At 39.2% G+C, this 20,123-nt stretch overlaps 1 protein-coding gene across 4 annotated transcripts in view; it reads left to right on the top strand.

Moving 5' to 3' along the window:
- Positions 1 to 20,123, top strand: part of PTPN14 (protein tyrosine phosphatase non-receptor type 14) — a 114,404-nt gene that overhangs the window by 30,703 nt on the left and 63,578 nt on the right. For 3 of the 4 annotated variants that reach the window (XM_071578523.1, XM_071578541.1, XM_071578532.1), the window contains exons 2-3: positions 10,988 to 11,313; positions 18,529 to 18,698. In XM_071578523.1, the coding sequence (XP_071434624.1) occupies positions 11,140 to 11,313; positions 18,529 to 18,698 (344 nt within the window). In that variant the 5' untranslated portion in view covers positions 10,988 to 11,139. Of the gene's footprint in view, positions 1 to 9,369; positions 9,451 to 10,987; positions 11,314 to 18,528; positions 18,699 to 20,123 lie in introns of those variants that run through there. The other variant, XM_071578549.1, reaches the window with a different exon arrangement.

The following is a 20,123-nucleotide window of genomic DNA, read 5'->3' as shown; positions in this document are numbered from 1 at the left end:
AACAAAGAATGGCATGCCACAGTTTCTAGAATTTATTAAAATGGCTTTGTGTATAAAGCTGCAACATGTATTTTATACTCCAAAGTTAATACAGTTTTACTAGCCTTCAGAGCAAAGCTGTTCTCTTGAGTAGAATTAATGACAAATAATGTTAGATGAAGTAAGTAGTCAACCTAAACTCAACTAATATAGTACTACTGCAATTAAAAGAAGGAAAATTACACATTTGTACAATGAAAGATAGGGTTACAGTTTGTACAATTTCTTCCTCTATCAATGTAATTAGCAACACTTATTGTAATCCTGTGAAAGTAATTTCATGATTTTTTTTCTCCCAAGCTACTTGGAAAGCTTTTGAAAAACATACTAGTGCTGAAGGATTCATATTGATAGCTTGAATAGTGTTTAAGGCTTAAGAGTTTTCTTGTTAAAAATTATTTGAAAATAAAAAGACATTTGTTTTCCCTAGTATCTCAGTTACTATATGCTGTCCAGCTCTGTGAGACCCAGGTAATTGTTTTCAAATCTTGTTTATCGATATGATCTGCCAGAGAGATGAAGGCAAATGCAGAGCGCTGCTCACAGAGAGGGGTCTTTTTGCAGCCTAGGAATTCTGAGACACTGGTCAAAGAAGTCAGTCACTTCAAAGGAGATCTCCCCCAGCCCCCTCCTTTTAAGCCATAAATCTTACTTTTAAGTATTTTGACTGTTTCAGTCTAGTGTTTAAACCCACACAGTGGGCACTGGGAAATAATCCTTTAATACAGAAAGAAAAGTACTATTAGCTCATTTCCGGCAGCTATTCTGTATTTCAGATGAGGTGTTTTGCTGTCGAAACAAATGCAGTTATTCACAGACTGTGGCTGTATGATTTACATCAAGGCCTATATTCAGTAAAGATAACAGATTTGCTTTCTTCATGCATGTGCCCACAATATAATCCTCCTTTGATACAACTTGAAGGAATTTTTTTAGCATTTTGTAGCATTGATGTTTTAATGCATTAAGTAGTGGAGAGGCTTTTTTCCGTGTAAGTTCAAAAGTTCACGTTACGATATTGTATGAAGTATCTACTTGTGTAACTAAATGTGCCCACTTAGGTTTTGCAATTTACAGTGTGCATGCTTTTTAAATTTTGTTTTTCTTCTCTCTCTCCCTCATCTCCCTTTTTCCTCCACCCCATCACGCTGGGCTCTCATTGCTTATCTACAGCCACTTTTCCTCCATTGCATTATCCTGGTTCATTATCTAATATGTGAATGGGACTAACTGAGCCACTCCAAGAAAGTGTTCCATTGCTCCAGGCTTCAAAGAAACTGAACAAAGTTGTATTGTTACTGTAAGCCTGCACGTATGGATCTTGCTTCACTTGGTTCTGGTCTTGTTACTGATGTCAGTGGGAGCAGCACTGGATTTCATTCCTGTGAGGAAAAGGGAAGGTTTGTAGTTTAGGGTGGCCACCTCATTGTTTACATTAGATGTGTTACAAATTGAGTGCTTCTTGTTGGTCTTTCCCTTCTCCCCCAGTTGTACATATGATTCTTCAGATTTTACAAGACAGATTTTGTTAGGAAAACGTTTTCTTTCCTGGTGGGCCAAGGAATCCGTGTCTGTTAGGACCTTCTTAAGTTAAACAAATACCTTTTTGACTTTTGCAAGAGTTAGAGGAAGTGTGCTTTGTTTTGGAAATCTGGAGTTATAACCCAAGTTTTCCCAGCTTCTGTTTATTTGAAAGACTTTATAATCTTCTTCACAAAAGGAAGTGAAGAAGAATGGAGGGTACACAAGCATGACCGCTGTTTGAGTAGAAATTGTACCAACTCAGTTGTATAAAAAGCCTTATAAGTTGTATAAATCAGAAGAAAGGCAGGACCAGATCGAGTGCACTGGATCATATTTTACTGCAGTAACACACCTTCCCAGCAGGGTCTCAGCTGAGAGCAGCAGGGTGTGAATCCAGGTGGGCACCTACCAGTCCTCATCTGACACCAGAACCTTGTAATGAGCTGCAGGCAGATCTTGCAGTCTCACAGCCATTGAGGCTATTACCTTCCTATCTCCAATTTCTTTCTTGTCACTCTTCCATTGCAAAATCCCAGTACAAAAGAGAAACTGCAGCCAGCTCTTGAGTATAGGTATTTTTCGTTAAAGCAGGATAGGCGATGTTTGAATGTTTGAGTCTTTCTTTTTAACAAACTTCTTATTGCATTGCTTAAAATTATACATCAACTGGTGTCAGTTTGTAATAGTGGATGTTTAACTGGCATGAGTGCTCTGGGGTATATAATTTTGCTCTGTGTCTGATACTTGCCTCTGTTGGAGCAATTGATCCTGCTCTTCATGTTATGCTGTGTTTAGAATGTTTTAGTTTTACTCACATCTTTGTAACATGAGAGAATAATGAAACATGCTATAAGAAGTTTTTCTGTGGTTTTTCACTAAGCATATCATTCACTGTTTTTGCATGCCTATCAATCCTATTTAGCAAGAAAAGTAACCCCTTAAAGTCACTGTAGCTCCAGCAAGTTGGAAGGAGTTGAAAACCATTCAGGAAGGTTTCTAAGAGAAGGGAAAAGTAAATGGCATTGATAATATGTTGCTACAGCTTGTAGCCAGTAAGGATAAAATAGGGATGTAAAGTAAAGAATTCTGTCAAATCTTTTTAGGGATTTTTAAGTCACTTGAATATAATGGATTTTTTAAAAGTTGTCCCTTGCAATAATGGTTAGGTTTTCCTGATCTTTGATTGCTGATGAGTGTTTAGTGAAAATGTAGGCTGCAGGACCTTATGCCTTTTCTGAAGGGTGGCACCTGGGACCAAGTGTAGTACCAGGTGTAAAAGAAAGATGTGCCAAAATACCAGAATACTGGTCTCACTACTTCTCATCTGAATTATCTGTCCCATATAGAAAACATAATGCATCCAGTTGTTGCAGTATTAACTCCTCTTATGGACATTCAGTTACAGAATGTTTGGTTGTTTGTTTTTTTGTGGGGGAAGGGTGAGGTGGGGATGTAGGAGGAGGGAAAACAAAACCCCCCAAAATGTGTGCACTTTTAATCAACTGGCTGTTTCAGGGAAAGCAACTTTTATTCTAAAGTATCTTTGCCATAGAGGAATAACAGGAATGTGTTCTGGGGAGTTCATTTGCATGCTGAGACCAGGAGTCTTCCCTGGGCTGTGATTTCACAAGCTGCTCAACTGACCTGACCAACTACTATCAAGGCAGAATTGCTCATATTCTTTATTCTTCGAGCTGTGTGGTTCTTCTCTTCTCTGTGCCAGGCGAACTACTAATTCTGGGCTACATTGTGAGCTATTTAAATTCACTAACCAAGCTGAAAAAGATCACATCCTTTTATTAAGTTAGGAAGGTGAAGGGACCAGGAGGTTCCAGCAGATTTCCAGAGCTGACAGAAGACAAGCTGTAGTAAAGTGCTCTGGAATTAAGGGAGGGGGAAGAAAGCAGGACTTCCCTCCCATTCCTAAACTCTTAGATGAGATTGCCTCAGGTACAAAACTGTGTCCTTGGACAGGTGCCATCCAGGCCTTCTTGGCTGTGTCTAATTTGAGGTCTAGGAATAACATAGTCAAGGTGTGAGAGGGTTGTAAATGGTTAACTGCTGTACCCTGCAGACTTAAACCCTGCCATGTCAGAGAGGTGGAGCTGACACCTGGCGTGGACAAGCAGCATTTCCTGTACAGGTAGGAAAAGTACTGGAGTCTGGCATTTTGATTTCTTAAACTTTTTTTTTTTTAAACTTTAGAACACAAAGCTCTACAAAGTGAGTGGTAACTCCACCTTAATTACTGATACTATGTGGATTAAAACTGATCACAATGGCAATGCAAGCTTCATGTAGATATGTTACTCTATGCAGATTCTACTCCTAACTTGAATGCTTACACTATTTCAAAAGAGGCTTTCATCAGTAGTTGCCTTAAAAAGACCTGTTGAATTGCTGAAGGTATTCTGAAGTGATGAGTAAGGAAGTAATGCTAATTTGCAGTTTGGGAAGTCCACATCTTTTCTGTGATAGAACTTTGTTGGACACTGACTAGGTGAGACCTGTAAAAGTACTTGTGGACCTTGACACCAAAGAGTACTTAGGTGCTGCCTAATAGATTTGTGTCCTCAAAACTTCGTATTCTGTTGATGCACAAGAGAGATGTTTTTACATAAAAAGTGTGGTGCTTTAGCAGGAGAGAGGAGGAGGGAATAGCAAGGGGTGCACATACTAAGCTTTGTGTGCTTCAGATTCAGTGAATATGTACTCTCATGGGTATTGCAACAAAGAAGAGGAAAGGGTAGAATTCTAACTGGTGCCAGTTGAAGTTGCTGTTTTGACTTTATTTAAACCTTTCTCGACATTTTAGTTGGACTACTGAAACACACTACAACTTGGATAAAAAAAATCTGTTACAGCAAAGATGGATTGGATGGAGAATGGAAATTTTCCTGGAAGGGAAGGCTGTGATTGAATTGGGAAAGTAGAAATTCTAAATGAGATGGTTTTTTGATTGTTGACCACTGCATATTGTTATCTGATGACTCATAATAATAGTAACAGTAGCAGTTGCTTTCTGAGTTCAGTGTCCTAGAGAAGCCTTGGCATCTGTTCGTGCACACAGGTATGGAATCTCTAGATGCTTAGAGACTGTAGTCGTTTTGTGTCGGATATAGTAGTAGTTATAAACATTAAATTAAATTTTTCTCCTTTTTCAGAATGTAGAAGTGAGAAAATGAATAGTTTTATTACTATTTGGAGTAGGGGAATAGTTAAATTCCCTCCTTCCACTCCTTAAGAGTTTTTAAGGATTTAAATACTAAGAATGAGGTCCATGTCTAGCCAGGGACTGTATAAACAAACACTTGAAGACAGTGGCCTTCCAGCAGAAGACTTGTATTATGTAAGGATTAAAAACCCCTTTCAATGTGTCCAGAGATGAATTTGGCTCTTGAGAGTTTATCAGGCTTTGTGGGAATTCTACCCATAACTAGGTGGGATACAGACACCTTGTTAGGCACAGAAGTACTCCTGGCCATGCAATACTTGCATGAAACTCTTCTATGACAGCAGTTAAGGAAGAGAAAGCTGGATTGCAGGGAGAGATTTCCTCTTGTAGACAGAACTCAACGAGGTGGAGATGGATTGTGTCAGAGATCTTGTCTCCCATACACTGTTATTCTTCTCTGCGACTGTAGGCTAGCATACCACTTGCAGCTTACATCAAATGCTGCGGTCTCGCACCCAGCCCAGGGTTACATACTTCTGCTAGGTGTGCTGCTGCTCCTGCAGTGCTAGGAATGCTGGAGGGGTGCCATGCGCTGTTGGTAAATACAGGCTGCAGTTTGACAGTAATTGCTTTCTTCCTGGAGTTTCAGAAATTGCATACAAAAGCAAATGAAGTGAGAGAAAGCATTCTGCTTTAAGTACATTTCATATCAGATGCTGTTTTTATTTTTTTTATACTTCTTTGAGTGCAGTACAGTCTGTACCTGTTGTCTGTAGTAGAGGAGCAAGTCACGTACTTGGAAATGTCCTGAGAGTTATTTTGGCCTTAATTATTAATAAGCCTTTCTTCTCTCCTGGCCTTCAAATAAATTTAAAGAAGCAGGAGAATGCCCAGTGACTGGAGCAGTGCCCTTCACCTCATGAAGCAATTTCTGCTGTATGGCCTCTTCTTCGTAAAACACCTAGTGGCTTGGCTTCCCTTGCTCTCTTCAGTCTGTCATTTAAAACTATTAACAACCAAAAATCTGGCCAGCCCCAGCTGACTTTGGAAGAGCTAAGGAACAGGGGATTTTTATTACTGGTTTCTTTTGGGTTTAGGTTTGGAAAATGTCTAAAATATTCATTCATTTCATTTTTCTGTACTAGTGCCTTGACCTGGTTTCACTGTAACATCTCATGAAACACACACACACATACAAAAAAGAAAAAATTGCTGTTTTGGAAAAGCAGAATTTTTTATCTGTGTCAGGTAATTTAGATCCATAGGGAGAGTTTTTATTCTATACAGAAGCTAACAAAGTTTTTTTTAAAAATGAGAAGAAATTTCTGTTTTGCATATCAGGGTGTGAATCTAACTTAGTTCTTCATGCAGGACTGACCAGTGAAGAAGGCTGGTTGCTAATAGTAGCACTACTAGATTAGCCTTTTCCTCCCTGAACCATGACAGCTGTGCCAGCTGCAGTTTGAGGATGTTTGGTACCGAGCATTGTGCTTGGAAGATATTCTTGTTTGGACGAGATATGTGGTTTTTTCCTACCTCTGGATATGTGAAGAACACTATTCTGTTGTTGAACAATGAAGGAGTGGTACTTTCTGAAACACCTTCTATGCAGGGAAGGATCTTTTGCAAGACTGATCAATTATTTCTCCTCTCCCACCTTGCAAGATGCAGCAGTGCAATGGAGGAATCAAATACCATCGGAGAGATCGTTACCTCCATGTCTGCTGCCTTTGCACAGATAGTGTGCTGGTAAGGCTTTCAAGCCAAGTACACAAAGAGGTAGGTAAGAGTGTCTTGAGCTGAGACATACGTGCTTGACATCAGGCCTACCTTTAAGCTGGTTTTTAGTGAAAACTGTTAAGAGAACTTATATTGAGCTTGACATGAGAGAATAGATTAAAGGTCAGGTTTTTTCTGTGTCGAATTTGTTTTCATTCTTTATTATATTTTGCCACCTTTGGTTTTCCCCATTCCACAGCCCTTGACTTTATCCATATGGTTTTATCAAGTAAATAACATAAAGAGTATGATTCCAATGCCTATGATAGCAAAGGGGCTGGCTCATTGTTCATTGTTTCCTTGGTCTGCTGAAACAGGGGAACATTAAACTTTGCCAAGAATCCACTAAGACATTGTATATCTTTGTTCTTATAAAACTGCGTTTAGGAGAGATGCTTTTTCAAACAGCTGTTCTGATTTTTACATTTTGCATACAATGTTTGTCATTAAACTGTTCAGAAGAAATATTTTGCAAAATGCAGTTATGTCTCAGATGAGCATACATGGGAGGGAGTTAAAGATTTAAAATATAGTCAGACTGCACAGCTGGTCTGGTCCTGCACCTGGAAATTATGTTGCCTTGTCCGGCCCTGAGTGTACCTGTGTGCCTTAATGGCCCCAACCAGCCTCATCTGGGGCTTCCACCCCAGCCTCTGCCCACAGGTCCGGGACCTCCATTTCAGATCAGCTTCTCTGCCTGAGTTGTGTGGCTGGTCATCCTCCAGCCCTGTGTCCTGCTGCTGGAACACCCTGGACCACGCCGACCATCTCTGGTTCAATGCCGACCATCCCTGGGGCTGCTGGTGGACCCGTCTGCAGCATCCAGCTCTGCTTGTCGGCTCATCTCGTACAAAGCTGCTGTGGTGGGTGAGGATGCTGTCCTGCCAGGGTCAGCCTTGGCTCCCAGCTCAGTCCCCCTTGCAGGGCAACCCTGCTCCTGCTTTTCCCCAACTGTGCCTCTGCTTTTGTGCAGCACTGGCATCAGCACATGCCTGTCTAAGCACTGCAGAAGTCTCAGTCTGTCAGACTAGTACTTTCCAAGACACCTGAGAGTGTTAGTGTCATGTTTTTGTTTTTCAGCAGGACCCTATTTCAACTTCAGATTTTGAGGTTTCACTTTTGAATTGATATTCATATCGAATAATAGTGATGGCTCACTTACAAATGGTTAGATGGGCAGACAACTTGCATGTGCTTATGCAAAGCCTTTTTTGTTTTTCTTTTTTGGTAGCTGTTTTCTGGGAAATGGTTGAGGAACTACAGGGGATTTGTGTGTTTTATATGCCTGCAAAATATGTACTTTATAAAAAAGGAATTTCTACTTAGCAGAATGTTTAAATTTCAAAGCTTATACTCTAGCTAAGAACCCTGTTTAATTCGGCATACTTCTTAAAATGAACTTAATTTGCAAAGGGCAACTGAAACACAAGTTGAAGGATGTCAGTGGGAAGGGGAAGAAAGAATTCAAAATAATGAAAACATGGGGCAAAAAGAAAAAATAACCAAAAATTTTAAAGAGCTCAGTCTAATTTCTCTTCAGTAAAATAAATCCTTAATGGAAAATGGGAGTTTAAAAGTTGTCATGTCTGTCTCTTTGTTAAAATTAGGACAAGTTCATAGTTTTCTGATAAGCTGTTAATAGGCTTTGTTTAGTTTCACTGGTTTGGTTTTAAGTAGAAGTGTGAGTTTCAGGAAGGGAGTGCTATGAATGCCTGCACAGTTGGTTTAACTTGATTAGGGGCATTGCTTCTCCTTGGCAACCTTTAAACTGGGAAAGGAGATGCTGTAATGGAATAATCTTTCATTTGGAAGACCAAAACACTTCTCTCTTTCAACTACTTCTTTCTTCAGTCATCTACAAAATAACTATGAGTAAAAATGAATGTTCTTGATGCTTTTAAGTTGATACAAACATTAAAGAACTGTGTTTACGTTAGGAGCCTGTGACCACAGACTTTGACATCTTATTTAGTAATCTTACCAGAAAATTAAGTGAAAAGTTGATCAGACATGCAGAATAGGTGTAAACAAAAAACTTAGACACCTGTATTGAATTGAGAATTAAGAGCTGTTAACATGCTGAGCCAATCTGAGCTGTTTTAAGTGTTCCCAGCCTTGCCATCTCCGTTCATACTTTAATTGGAAACTAATTTAAGTGTGACATTTTATGTAAGAGAGATGTCATTGGGCATTCATGTATATTTAAGTGAAATGAAAAAGTAACCCAATCTGTATTACACAAAATGCATCCATTTGTACATCTGCAGTTTTAGAAAATGGTGGTGGCTGATTGCCCTCAGCAGAATGAAGAGAAAACTCATCTTACTTCACTGCTTTTGAAAAGCAGGGAAAGTACTGGCCTTGTTTACCTAAGCATATGATATAACTTAGAGCAATGTATTTGCAACCCATGTGGATGTTTGTATTATACAGGAATTGCACTTGTGCCTTCTGGTATAGCTTGTCCAGCAATAGCCATAGTGTTCAATGTGCCTGGACAGCAAGGCCAATCACTTGGGGTTTTTTAACTTACACTGATTTCATTTTTAGGCTACTATTAATTATACAATTACTGTACAGAGAATGGCTTGCAATGCAAGGAAATGTATGCAACTAAAAGTAATGCAAGATAAGGGTTTTTTTGAAATCGATTTGGCCGGCTAAAACTCTCCATGTGTCCAACTTAGAATAGTCTGCAAAGCCAGAGACTGAAAAAAAATGCTGTTCTGATAAGATGTAGTCCTCCACACCCTTCCCTCTCTGTAATTTCCTTCCATTCTTCCTGCTTTTCATACCCACGCTGTAGTTTCAGATAGGTTGGTCAACAAGGTAATGGGCAAGTAGTTGGCCACGGATGTTAAAGCAGTAGCCTGACTTGAATGTTTCAGTACACAGGCCTGAAGCCATTCTCCTGAGCAGTGTTGAACAAGCCGGTGAATGTTTGTTTCAATTCCTTTTCTGTGAGTCATGGATAACAGGTCCCTGCCTCATCAGGTTCTTGTGAGGATGTATGTATGTGTCTTTGATGGCTTCTGATGTTACAGCGATGCAGGGTATAACAGCTCTCATGCAATTATATGAAAATAATACATTATGTCTGTACCTATGAAAGTTAAAAATGGGAGATTAAACCACAGCTGCTAATGTGATAGGTTTGTTTGCACTTCAGTCAAGTAGCACATGCTACTTCTCAGTCTCTAGGCTTTTCTCTGGTGAAGCTAGTAGACTACCACGGTGGTCACACACCTTACCAGTGAGAAGTTTTGTGGTTTTCTTGGGTCTTTTTCTTCCTTTTGTTTCTGTTACTTTAAGCCCCCAATAAATGCCAAGTTATACTGGCTTTGGAAAATACACTTAATGAAACATGTGATAGTTATTTTTCTAGTGTAATGATAACCACTCTAGTGAATTGGGCAGCTTTTAATAATCTCCATAACTACTAAAATCCAGTAAAAACTGAAAATAACTGATTTGTGCAGTTCTGTGCCAAAGGAAACATGTGGGCAGTGTACTATCTATTTGAAATGTCATATTCAGCTAAATCATGGCCACTCTGCTTGCAATGCCTTCCCTTGCTTCTTTTAAGAAGCAAGGAAATGGAATCTAGTTTTACATTTGCAGTACTATTTGTTAAGAGAAACAGACTTTTAAATCCCAGAGTTAGTGTTCCTACATTTCTTTCTCCAGAATATTCAAATAAAACCAGGAAGGCAGGTAATTTCATTTTACTTCATTCCTCTGAGCACATGGAAAGTGACATTTTAAATGTTAGGAGTATTAGTTAGAAACAGTATCTAGAATATGTGTTCTCTTCCTCCCACTCGGTGTTATCCTGGTCTCTGACAGCTCTGTTCCTGCAGTTACTCATTCCACCTGAAAGTGTGAAATGCTTTGGAGCTGGAAGTGAGGAGAATGCCAGGGATTGCCTCCGAGGAAACTTCTCTGAAATGGCTGGGCTACTTCTTGCTTTTCACATGCATATTTTGGGTTTGATTTTTTTCAGAGGTGCTGAGTGCCTGCATTTCCTGCTGACCACAGCCTGCCTTTCTTCTTTCAAGATCGCACCTCTTTTCAAAGCCTCTGTTCCTTAACTTTTTAAACTAGTTTTCAAAGCTGGCCCGAGGGCACCAAAACTTCAAGATTATGTTAAAGACCCCTGTGGTGGGGGTAATGGTGGGAGACTTAGCACCTCTGAATGCGTGCCCTGTAGAGTTACTGTTTGTACTGAATTTCTCAAAGAATAGCTTTGCAATTAAATCCGTGCTTGAAATTCAGCGCCAAAATAGTATTTTGAAAGATTTGTTGTATAAGGTGTTCATTTGGGAGATGTAGTAAGTGCCTGGCAATCCTGTGTGTGGAGGTGTTTATTCTATGGTTTTAAATGTGACTCTTAAGTTACTCTCTTTCTCAGTGAACTTTTGGAACATCTTATTTCAAACTTAAGTCCACTTATTTGTATGTCTTTTGCAGGAATCCCTTGAAGCTCGACCTGGGAATGGACAGCTATCTCCGTTTCTGGAGGAGAGTAGTGCCAATTGAAGAAGCCTTCCAGGCAAGTCGACAAGTGTGCTGATAACTCTCAGAAGAGTCCAGGGAAGGAGTGACCTTCCAGGCCAACAGCCATGCCTTTCGGGCTGAAATTGCGACGGACCAGACGCTACAATGTCTTGAGCAAGAACTGCTTTGTGACAAGGATCCGTCTGCTGGACAGCAATGTGATTGAGTGCACCCTCTCTGTGGAGAGCACTGGGCAGGAGTGCCTGGAAGCTGTTGCTCAGAGGCTGGAATTACGTGAGGTAAGAGTAACCCAGGAAAGACCATCTGTCACTGTATAATTTGACACATTTTTAGCTCAGGCAGCCTGTTCATTTGAATCATGTTATTCTCAGAGCTGGCCAGATACGATCAGCAGCTGGAGCCTGGACAAACATATTCTGATTGCTTGAACACTGAAGGCAGAATGATACTCAGGGTTTTGGATTGTTGCTCATCCATCATAGCTTTGAGAGATCTTTGTAATACGAAGATGAGGTTTCTTTTCTTAGAAAGCCATGGGTGTAACTTTCTGAACTATGATGCCAAGGGACAAATTGCACTAACTTTTTCTGAGTGTAAGCCTGGTTTCATGTGCGCTGATGCCTGAATTATGTCAGTAGGAAGGAGACCCCACTGGCTTTTAAATATCCATCTTCATATAAATATTTTCTCGTTACTATAAAACTGAAATAGGCAACAGTTCTGTTGCTAACTGGAGCAACTAGTAACAGTTTAAGAATGATGGGGTTTTCTTCCTTTTGCTTAACTGAAACATGTTACATCTGAAACTCTGAAAGGCTTCTTTTACATTCCCAATTCTTCTGGAAAAGCTGAAGACTGAAATCTTTCATTATCTACTTCTTGCTCTAGAGTTTACCATTTATTTTAATTGTTGAATCGTTTTTAGAAGTACCTCTCCAATATGCATAGCACAAATGAACTGACTTTTCTTACCTTCTGTGGACTCCTTGCATGTATCATACATACTTCTTGACTTTTTCAAATCCAGGTTGAAAACCATTGCCTGGAAGTTGCTTTGTTGTCATCTGACTGTCCTGACTGATGCTTTCTCTAACACAGCTGGGAAATCTAACAGTCTTGTAGTGTCTTACGGCCCTTTGCAGTGTCTTATGCAGTTGGGCTCTGAACATTTGTAGTGGTGGCAACTGGAAGGAAGCATGCAATACAATACTTATTGCAGGTAGAAACTAAACAAGAATTCCTTTTATACTGTCCATGTGTGCACAGTAGACTGGAGAATGTACAGGCAGGAATGGGACAGAGAATTTTCTGTAGTAGTTTTTCCTACTTAGGTGCCTTGATTTTATTTTTTAGCATGGATTTTAGCACAATTACCTCCCCCTTTTACTTCTAGAGATGAAGATTTTCACTAATTAGGGTTTTTTCCTTCTTTTTTTTCTTTCTATTGGTGATGCTTTAGGGTGTCCTTAGAGAGAAGTTAGGTCCTTCCCTTTCCTTCCAGTGCAGAAAATAGTGAAATGAAAGGATTGTTTCTCTTCTTATTCCTTGTGACCTTATCTAGTTGGTGCAGCAGAAATCTTAGGTCTAATGATTCTCTCTGGAGGTCCACCTGTATTTGTGAACAATGGCTCTGTCAGCTTGTTAGTGTTCTTTTCCACAAAGCATTTTGTGATTTCAACATGTGTTTTGTTCCATTTTGGAACAAAGCCTGAAGTTTTAAAATTTTCCAGAGAAAGGAGATTGGACAGTAGAGTAGCAAAGGAAGCTGGTTTGGTCAGTGTTCAGTTTCAAGGGGATTTTCTATTGCTTTGGGTTTTTTTTAATTTTCAAAATTATTTCTGCCACGCAAAAAGAAATATGTCAGCACAAGAAGTTTGTATTTCAAGATAAAAAAAATATTTTAACAACACAGAAGAGAATGCTTTGATGTTGTTGGAACGCTTTCGCCTTCTTTCATCACCCTCCGTGTTTTTTTTTTCCTAAACAAAGTTTTGGCAACGTTGAACTACTTTTGTAAAGTTCAGATTTCAAAAGTACAGCATTTTTTGACAGAAGTGCGTTTTTTCTTTTTTGAGTTTTTTTTTTTCTAGGAGAGAATTACTGACTTCTTTCAACTCTGAGAGGGTCTCCCTGTATCCTCTTTTGCTCCTTGCATGAGGAATAATTGGAGCTACCAAGCTTGGACATGCTGGATGGTGCCCTTTCTCTCAGATTCCAAATTCAATTCTTCTTCTGATCCTCTAGTCTTCCTTTTATGGTTTGTAAGGAAATAAGGCTGATGAAGTCATTTGGTGGCTGTCCCCTTCCCTCTCTAGGCTTACCATGGTTTTTGAACTTGCTGTCTAGTCAGATTCTACAGAAGGTTCAAAAATACTTTGGCAAAGCTCAAATTTCTGCAAGATTTGTGCAACTGCATAGCTAAGTAGGGAAGCCCATTAGATGTACTGAGGGAAAAGTCCTTGCGAGCATCCTTATTGGAGAGAAACTTTTTAAATTCCCCGAGTGCAGCAAAAACTTCAGCTGGAAAATGCCTTTTCATAGGAACCAGCAAACTGTGATGTAAAATAAGGATAAGCCAAGCTTAATCCCATGCTAACAAACCAATACTAAAATCCTGTTTGTGTCTTCCATGCAGTCTCAGGTAATACTTCAGTTTGGTCTTATGTTTAAACAAATTGCAGGTATGCCACAACTTCTACCTTCATGTGAGGAATACATTCTTGTCTCACTCAAGCTGATTTCTTAGAAATAAGCAAAACCTTGTCCAAACCCTACCTGCTAAAAGGTAAAACTGTTTGAGACATGCATTGTTGTGAAGGACTGTCAATCATACCACACATGACTGAAAAACAGTATCTAATGGATTATGCATATTTCTATTTGATCTCTGGGGAATGCAACTCCCTGCCTGACTGAGTCAGGGTTCAGGAATAGGTCAGTAGAAAGTGGAGCCATGTAACTACTGTAAAATCTGTTTTTATCCTTTTCAGCAAAGCTCTTGACAAAGCATCAGGTCTTCTAGTTGAGCAGTTACCTCTTCCAATAAAATGAGCTCTTATGGCAGCATTATGTAAAAAGTGAAGATGAGAAGAGGGGAGGAAGGGAAAGAGAGGAAAGACAAAGTCAGAAATGTCATTTTTTAATCTTGTATATATGTGCACAGATTAGAAAACGAATTTTTTTCCAATATAATGAAATTTTCCCTTTCAAGTGAGACTAAGTGAACCTACTGGAAATAACGGTAATCTGTACAAATCTGCTGTGAATATTTTCCTTCTCCTTTTTGTTCTCCTTAATTCACTTTCTAAAATGTTAAAATGTGTAAAGATGGTGTATTCTGACGTATTGTAAGTGGGAAAGAGGGCAAGAAGGTCCTTTCCAACCAAAATTGTTCTTTTGAGCTAAATTTCACAATGTTATCTCCAGCACTGTGATCCTGTAAACCCCGAACCAAAGCAGGAGGATGAGCTAAGTGCTGCAGGCCGGTGCTGGCTACTGTGCAGGGGTGGCCTTTTGCTGCTATTTATTTTTTTTTTGTGCCCTAGGAGGTGTCCATTCTTGTAGGGCACAACTGAAAATCTGGATTTGGCATCCAAGTTGCCTCAAAGTTTGACTTGGTTTGACTTGTCTTGCCAGCAAAGCTGGGATGGGTTCAGGTCAAGCAGTGCTTGATCAAAAGACCTTCTATAAATAATTGGCTGCTGTAAATGGTGCCTTCCCCTCTGTGCAAGCACCTGGGATAGCAGGCTTAATGCTTTTTGCCTGGAGGGGCTGGAACTCTGTCTCTTTCTCAAGGATAAATATTTATTTGGCTGCTTAACCCGATGCGTTAATAAACACCAACCAGTCTCAATTCATCTTTTTGAATGACATTTACTGTTTTAGTAATTGTCTGTCATCTTCTGTTGTTGACAATTCTACTCGTTTTCCCCAGCATAAAGGTAGTTCTGGACTTGGGAGCACAGTTAAGTCCATATCCAAAACGACTACGTTGTCTCTTGACTGGCAGCTACAATGTAATGTATTTTAAGACTTCTCAGCACAGTTTTTCATGTATCCAGTTTTCTGATTCTTTGTATTTCCAGGATCACGTTTTCACAGTGTCATTGGGGCATACAGGTGCTCTGGTTGATGTCTGCTGCTTTAGCAGTGGACCACAGCTCTTGGAGGAATGTAAACCAGCCTCCTTTTTTACCATGTATGAGGTAATGTGTTGTAGGTAAGACAAATTTTAAAACCTTGAGAGCAGTCTGTGTTACTTCAGAGCCTGCCAGCTGTAGATGTAGATATGTATTCCATGAAAAGTGAAGTCAGTGGTTCATTCTTTTTACAGATAGACAAACAGACCAGCTTTGGGGATCAACCTAGTTTTCAATCAGATGCCTTTAGATTAAACATCCCATCTTTATATCTTCTCCTCTAATTTGTGAGGTGTCTGTACTGAAAAATGCTTAGTGCACTAAAGAGCATGGCAACAGATGACTCACATTCTGTAAAGCCTTCTGGACAGCCATATGCCTGGTCGTATAGTATTGAACTTGATGGTCCAGCTGTATCCAGTCTCATATTCCTCTGTTCCTGTTTGAGGATTATTAATGTTCGTAGCAGAGGGAGTCTCTTCAGGCATGCACAGTAGTGGCTGCAGAAGTCCTTCTCCACTGTGAGTTCTTAAAAAACCACTGTTTTAAAGAAGTAAAGTTGCTGGTGACAGGGAGCCCTTGTTCAGGTAATGGTGTGGGTTGTCTCTCCAAAGTGCATGCATTTGTTACCTGTGCTCTGCTCTGCAGTCAGTTCTTGTGCTTAATCTACAATTGCTTGATCCTCTCCAGGCTGCTTTTCAGGAAAACTGTTGTCTTTTAATTGTGCAAAATGCATGCTGCCATGTTTGGTCCTTGAGACCTGCTGTAGTTTAGAAGCTTCAATACTGCATTTCATTTGCTTCTTGTTCTTTGGAAATGATTCAGAATTCTGGATTTGGTACCTGAAGATCCTTTCTACTGTAGCAAAACTAAACTTTTGTTGTCTCTCAACTCCCACTCAAAGGGGAGGGAGTGTGCTCATTCCATCTGTTTAATTGCAATCCACTTAATTCCTTGAGTAACTCTTAGATTTCAGAGTCCAAATCTTCTTAGTTGCTAGTTGTTTTGCAAGTACTTAACACTGTGAATTTGGGTCCTAGGTGATGTGAATGTTTACTTTTTAAAGTAATATGGAAGTTCTGTTTTCCCAACTCTGTACTGTTTCTTGCTGAGGATGAGCAGTGATTTTCAAGTATTTCTGTGTTAAAAGGTTTCCCTTATGAGGTGGTAAAATCATTGCTTTTTTTTTTTGCCTTCACATTAATGCCTTTTGTTTACTGCCTCCACTATTCCTCCCACCTTCATTTTAATCTAATTACTATTATGGTGAGATTGTCAGAGAGAACTTCTATCCACAGATGACTACAAAGGGAGAGTAGCCATGTATCAGTGAACTGGTTAGTTTTGTTTTAAGTTAATCCTATGGTAGTTGCTGACTTTTCTTTATTTTTGCCCTGGATAGGTAGATTGATTGAAAATACCTTTAATTTTAGAAAGAAATATTACAAAAGAAGTAGCTTGCCTCACTGTACCAGACTGAGCAGTGCTCAAGCTGTTTCTCAGGGTTAATTGAGGAATCAAGTTGAATTAGTTATCACCGAGTTAAATGCTAGTCTGGATGTTCTCCAAAGTTGAAAATATGTATGTAATGAGACCCTAAAGTAAATACACCTGTGCTCCTATTCAGAGTTTTGCATGATTGTGTCTTGCATGCCCTCAGCTATAAAACAGTTGGAACAATGTTTGTCATACTGGTTTGTTGTCACTTGTAAGCATGTAAAATTTTTGGTATTGCATTAGTTGTCCCAGTGTCACATGTGAAGTCATGGTGCATGCCATGGTTTTTATAGAACCATCCTTAGCAAAGTGAAATGGGCCGTTGATGGTGGAGTTTTCAAAGTGTGATATCTACAATTTGTCTGATACTTTTGAAGACATTTGGGAAGTCCAGTCAGTGAAATATTTATGGTTGATTTATAGGCCAAACGTTTTGAATACATTAAAAGTAATTTCACATAAAAACTTTATAAAATGGCAAATTAGGGATCTTTCTGTTCTTTGTCTCAAGTATCTTTATTTAAAATGTGGTGCTATATATGAAGGATTGTGACTGCCTCTGGAAGGATTGTTGTCCTGGTAACTTGAGCTATAACAATAAAATGTTCTATTTGTTTTATGATTAATCTCATCTAATGGAAACTACTGGAAAGTTCTCATTGGATAGGGAGTCAGATGGATTAAACATCAAGGAAAAGGTTTATTGAAATAAAATGAGGACTATGCAGAAATAGTAATGGTCCCACTTTCAGCCCCTAAATCTGCTTGGTGTCTGCAAAAATTCCTCTCACAATTTCCATGTCATTGATTCCAGCATTAGCACAGAGTGGTGTTTTATACTGAAGACACTACTGGAACTCCCCAGATGCTCTCATCTGAAATACTGAAGGAAAAGGTGTTGGTGCAAACTTCACGGTTAGGTCTACAGCCATATTTCCAAGCAACTGATGGATTAATTCCTTTGCTAAATACGAACTATGTTTTTCACCTTTTCTTCAGATCAGTAGTAATATACTTGATGTTTTTAAGGACTTCACAGTAAAATCCTTTATGATGGATTGACTACTCCTTCAACTGATTATTATCAATTTTTAGTATTTGAAGCTCTAGTTCTGAATGCTGTTCCATGCTAATTAGTCTTCACCAACAGCAGTCCCTTGGGGCTTATAGAGTAGGTCCTACAGCCATTGATATTTACCCTGGATAGGAAATAGTTGAAGTTTTCCTGGTGTTTCTGTAGAGCCTAGAGCAAACAACTTGTGTGATATGCACATTTTAAGTATTTACTTGTTCCATCATAAAATCTTGTGAGTGTATTGAAAAAACAAAGGAGTAAACATGTTCTATATTGGGTAAATAGTTCTGGTATTGGTAGATATAGTTTGACTTATACATATGGATTTACATTCTTCTCTTTTTATAGTTGGAAGAGTCTTTGTCCTTTGTGTGCAGTGGGTCTGATCCAAAGTCACATGAAGCCTTTGTGCTTTACTTGAGACTTAGTGTTTGCTGTCTGTTTGTAAGGCACAGGTCTCTTTTAAGAAAACAGATTCAGACACTTTCTGTAAATCATTTATGTCACTTTTGCCATAATGTCAGGTAGAGCTCTTCAATATGCATTTGGGAGAGATGGTAGGGGGCACATAATACTCCATGAAGTATATTCTATTGCAATATTAATTTACTATTGTCTTCAAAATTATCCTACAAAAAGAGGTAGTAAAAAAGGAATTACTCTGGTTTTGCATATGGAAAAATGTACACAATGCCATCTGTTCTTATTTTATTTGTGTCATTGTGTGTGTGTATATGAGATCCATCTGGAAAAGGTAAACTGACACTATTTTGTTTATCTAGACTCACTACTTCGGCCTTTGGTTTCTCAGCAAAAACCAGCAAGATCGCTGGGTTGAACTGGAAAAACCTCTGAAGAAGCAGCTGGACAAATTTGCCAATGAGCCTTTGCTTTTCTTTGGAGTAATGTTCTATGTGCCCAGTGTCTCCCGACTGCAGCAGGAGGTAACAAGGTATGTGGTCTGCCTCGGTTCACACTATTGTGATAGAGCTGGGAGGGAATGGACGGTTGCTCTGTTTCTGACATTCAGTATTTGCTCAGGTATCAACTGGTTATTTCCTTCCCTGCTGATTAGCCAAATGGGAAAAATAATGAGGGAAGTCACCACCTGATTATGTCTGCTTGAGGGGGGAAAAAAAATAAGTATTGGTGAATGATTATGCATGACCAACTGCAGGAAAAAAAAAAGGGAGTAATAGTCATGTTTAAAAACCTGACATAAATTTTAGAAGGTGACCATATCATTTTTCTGTAACCTTCTACTAATGAAAAGGAAGCCATAGGCAAAGGACCCTCCATATGGAGTTTTAGTGTTCTTAAGTCTACCTGTGCTTTGCTTAAAGTTAACTTTGGCATCTTTTGCTGGGTATTGCCCATCCCACTCTTGATTTTCCCCATTATGCTTCACAAAAAGATTAAAACTGTTAGAAGGTATTAGTCCTTTAATTATGATCAGGGCATACTTTTGCAAACAATTTCAGTAGGAATTACTCTTTTATTCAGAGCCCTGTGCTGCAGTTGTAACAATACAAGTGCTTTGAGGGGCTGTTCTTGTAAACCACATCACTGTGTGGTTTTTGCACATCTGTGCTATATTTAAATTTAATTTAAAAAAAAAAGGAGAGTAAGACAAAAATAGCCCACCTCACCCAAAAAAGGGTGGGCTTGTTTTCTTTTAAACCAAAATTATTTCATTTATTTGGTCTAGAGAAAAGTTGCATGAGCAAAACTAGGGGTAAAACCTGGGATAAATGGAGGAAGGCTACAGGGTGGCAGAAACCTCCTCACTGAAAAAAATGTTCTGTTGGTGCAAACTGGAAATTCACTACATGGTGTTAATGTCTAAAAAAAGATGTATCAATGGTGGAGAAAGAGTGGCCTTAATTCTAGAAGATGTGAAAACTGGTTTATATTGTAGATTGCATATTTTAAAGGATTTGTATTTGACACTGAACTGGAAAATTGATTTTGATAGGATTTGTTTCTTAAAATGGCAGCTGTCAAGCCATTCCTTGACTACTGTATATGCTGAACTTTTGACAACCAGTGGGATAAATGCATCATAAAACATAAATTTCTTTGAGAATAGAGCAAACATTAATGCTTTTCTGTGTCTTCCTGTTTTGTATGCATTGGGAGAGGGAAGCCTCATACATTTTCCTTCAGAATTATTTAACGTGCATTCCAAACGCCTGAAATGTTCTGTTGCTCATATTGTCAGCCCGGTCCTGGCCTAGTTGTGTGCAAGGAAGCATTGTAGCTGTTTGGATTGCTATTATCTCTTCAAGCTGCAGCCTGCAGTGCTGATTGCTCATTCATAGCTCACCTGCAGAGGTATATTTGCTCATTCTGCCCGGGTTGGTAATTGAACTTCATA

Source organism: Pithys albifrons, chromosome 2 (assembly GCF_047495875.1).
Source record: "Pithys albifrons albifrons isolate INPA30051 chromosome 2, PitAlb_v1, whole genome shotgun sequence".
NCBI classification, from domain to species: Eukaryota; Metazoa; Chordata; class Aves; order Passeriformes; family Thamnophilidae; genus Pithys; species Pithys albifrons.
Note: the sequence above shows the minus strand (reverse complement) of the source record. Positions and strands in the feature narration are given on the sequence as shown.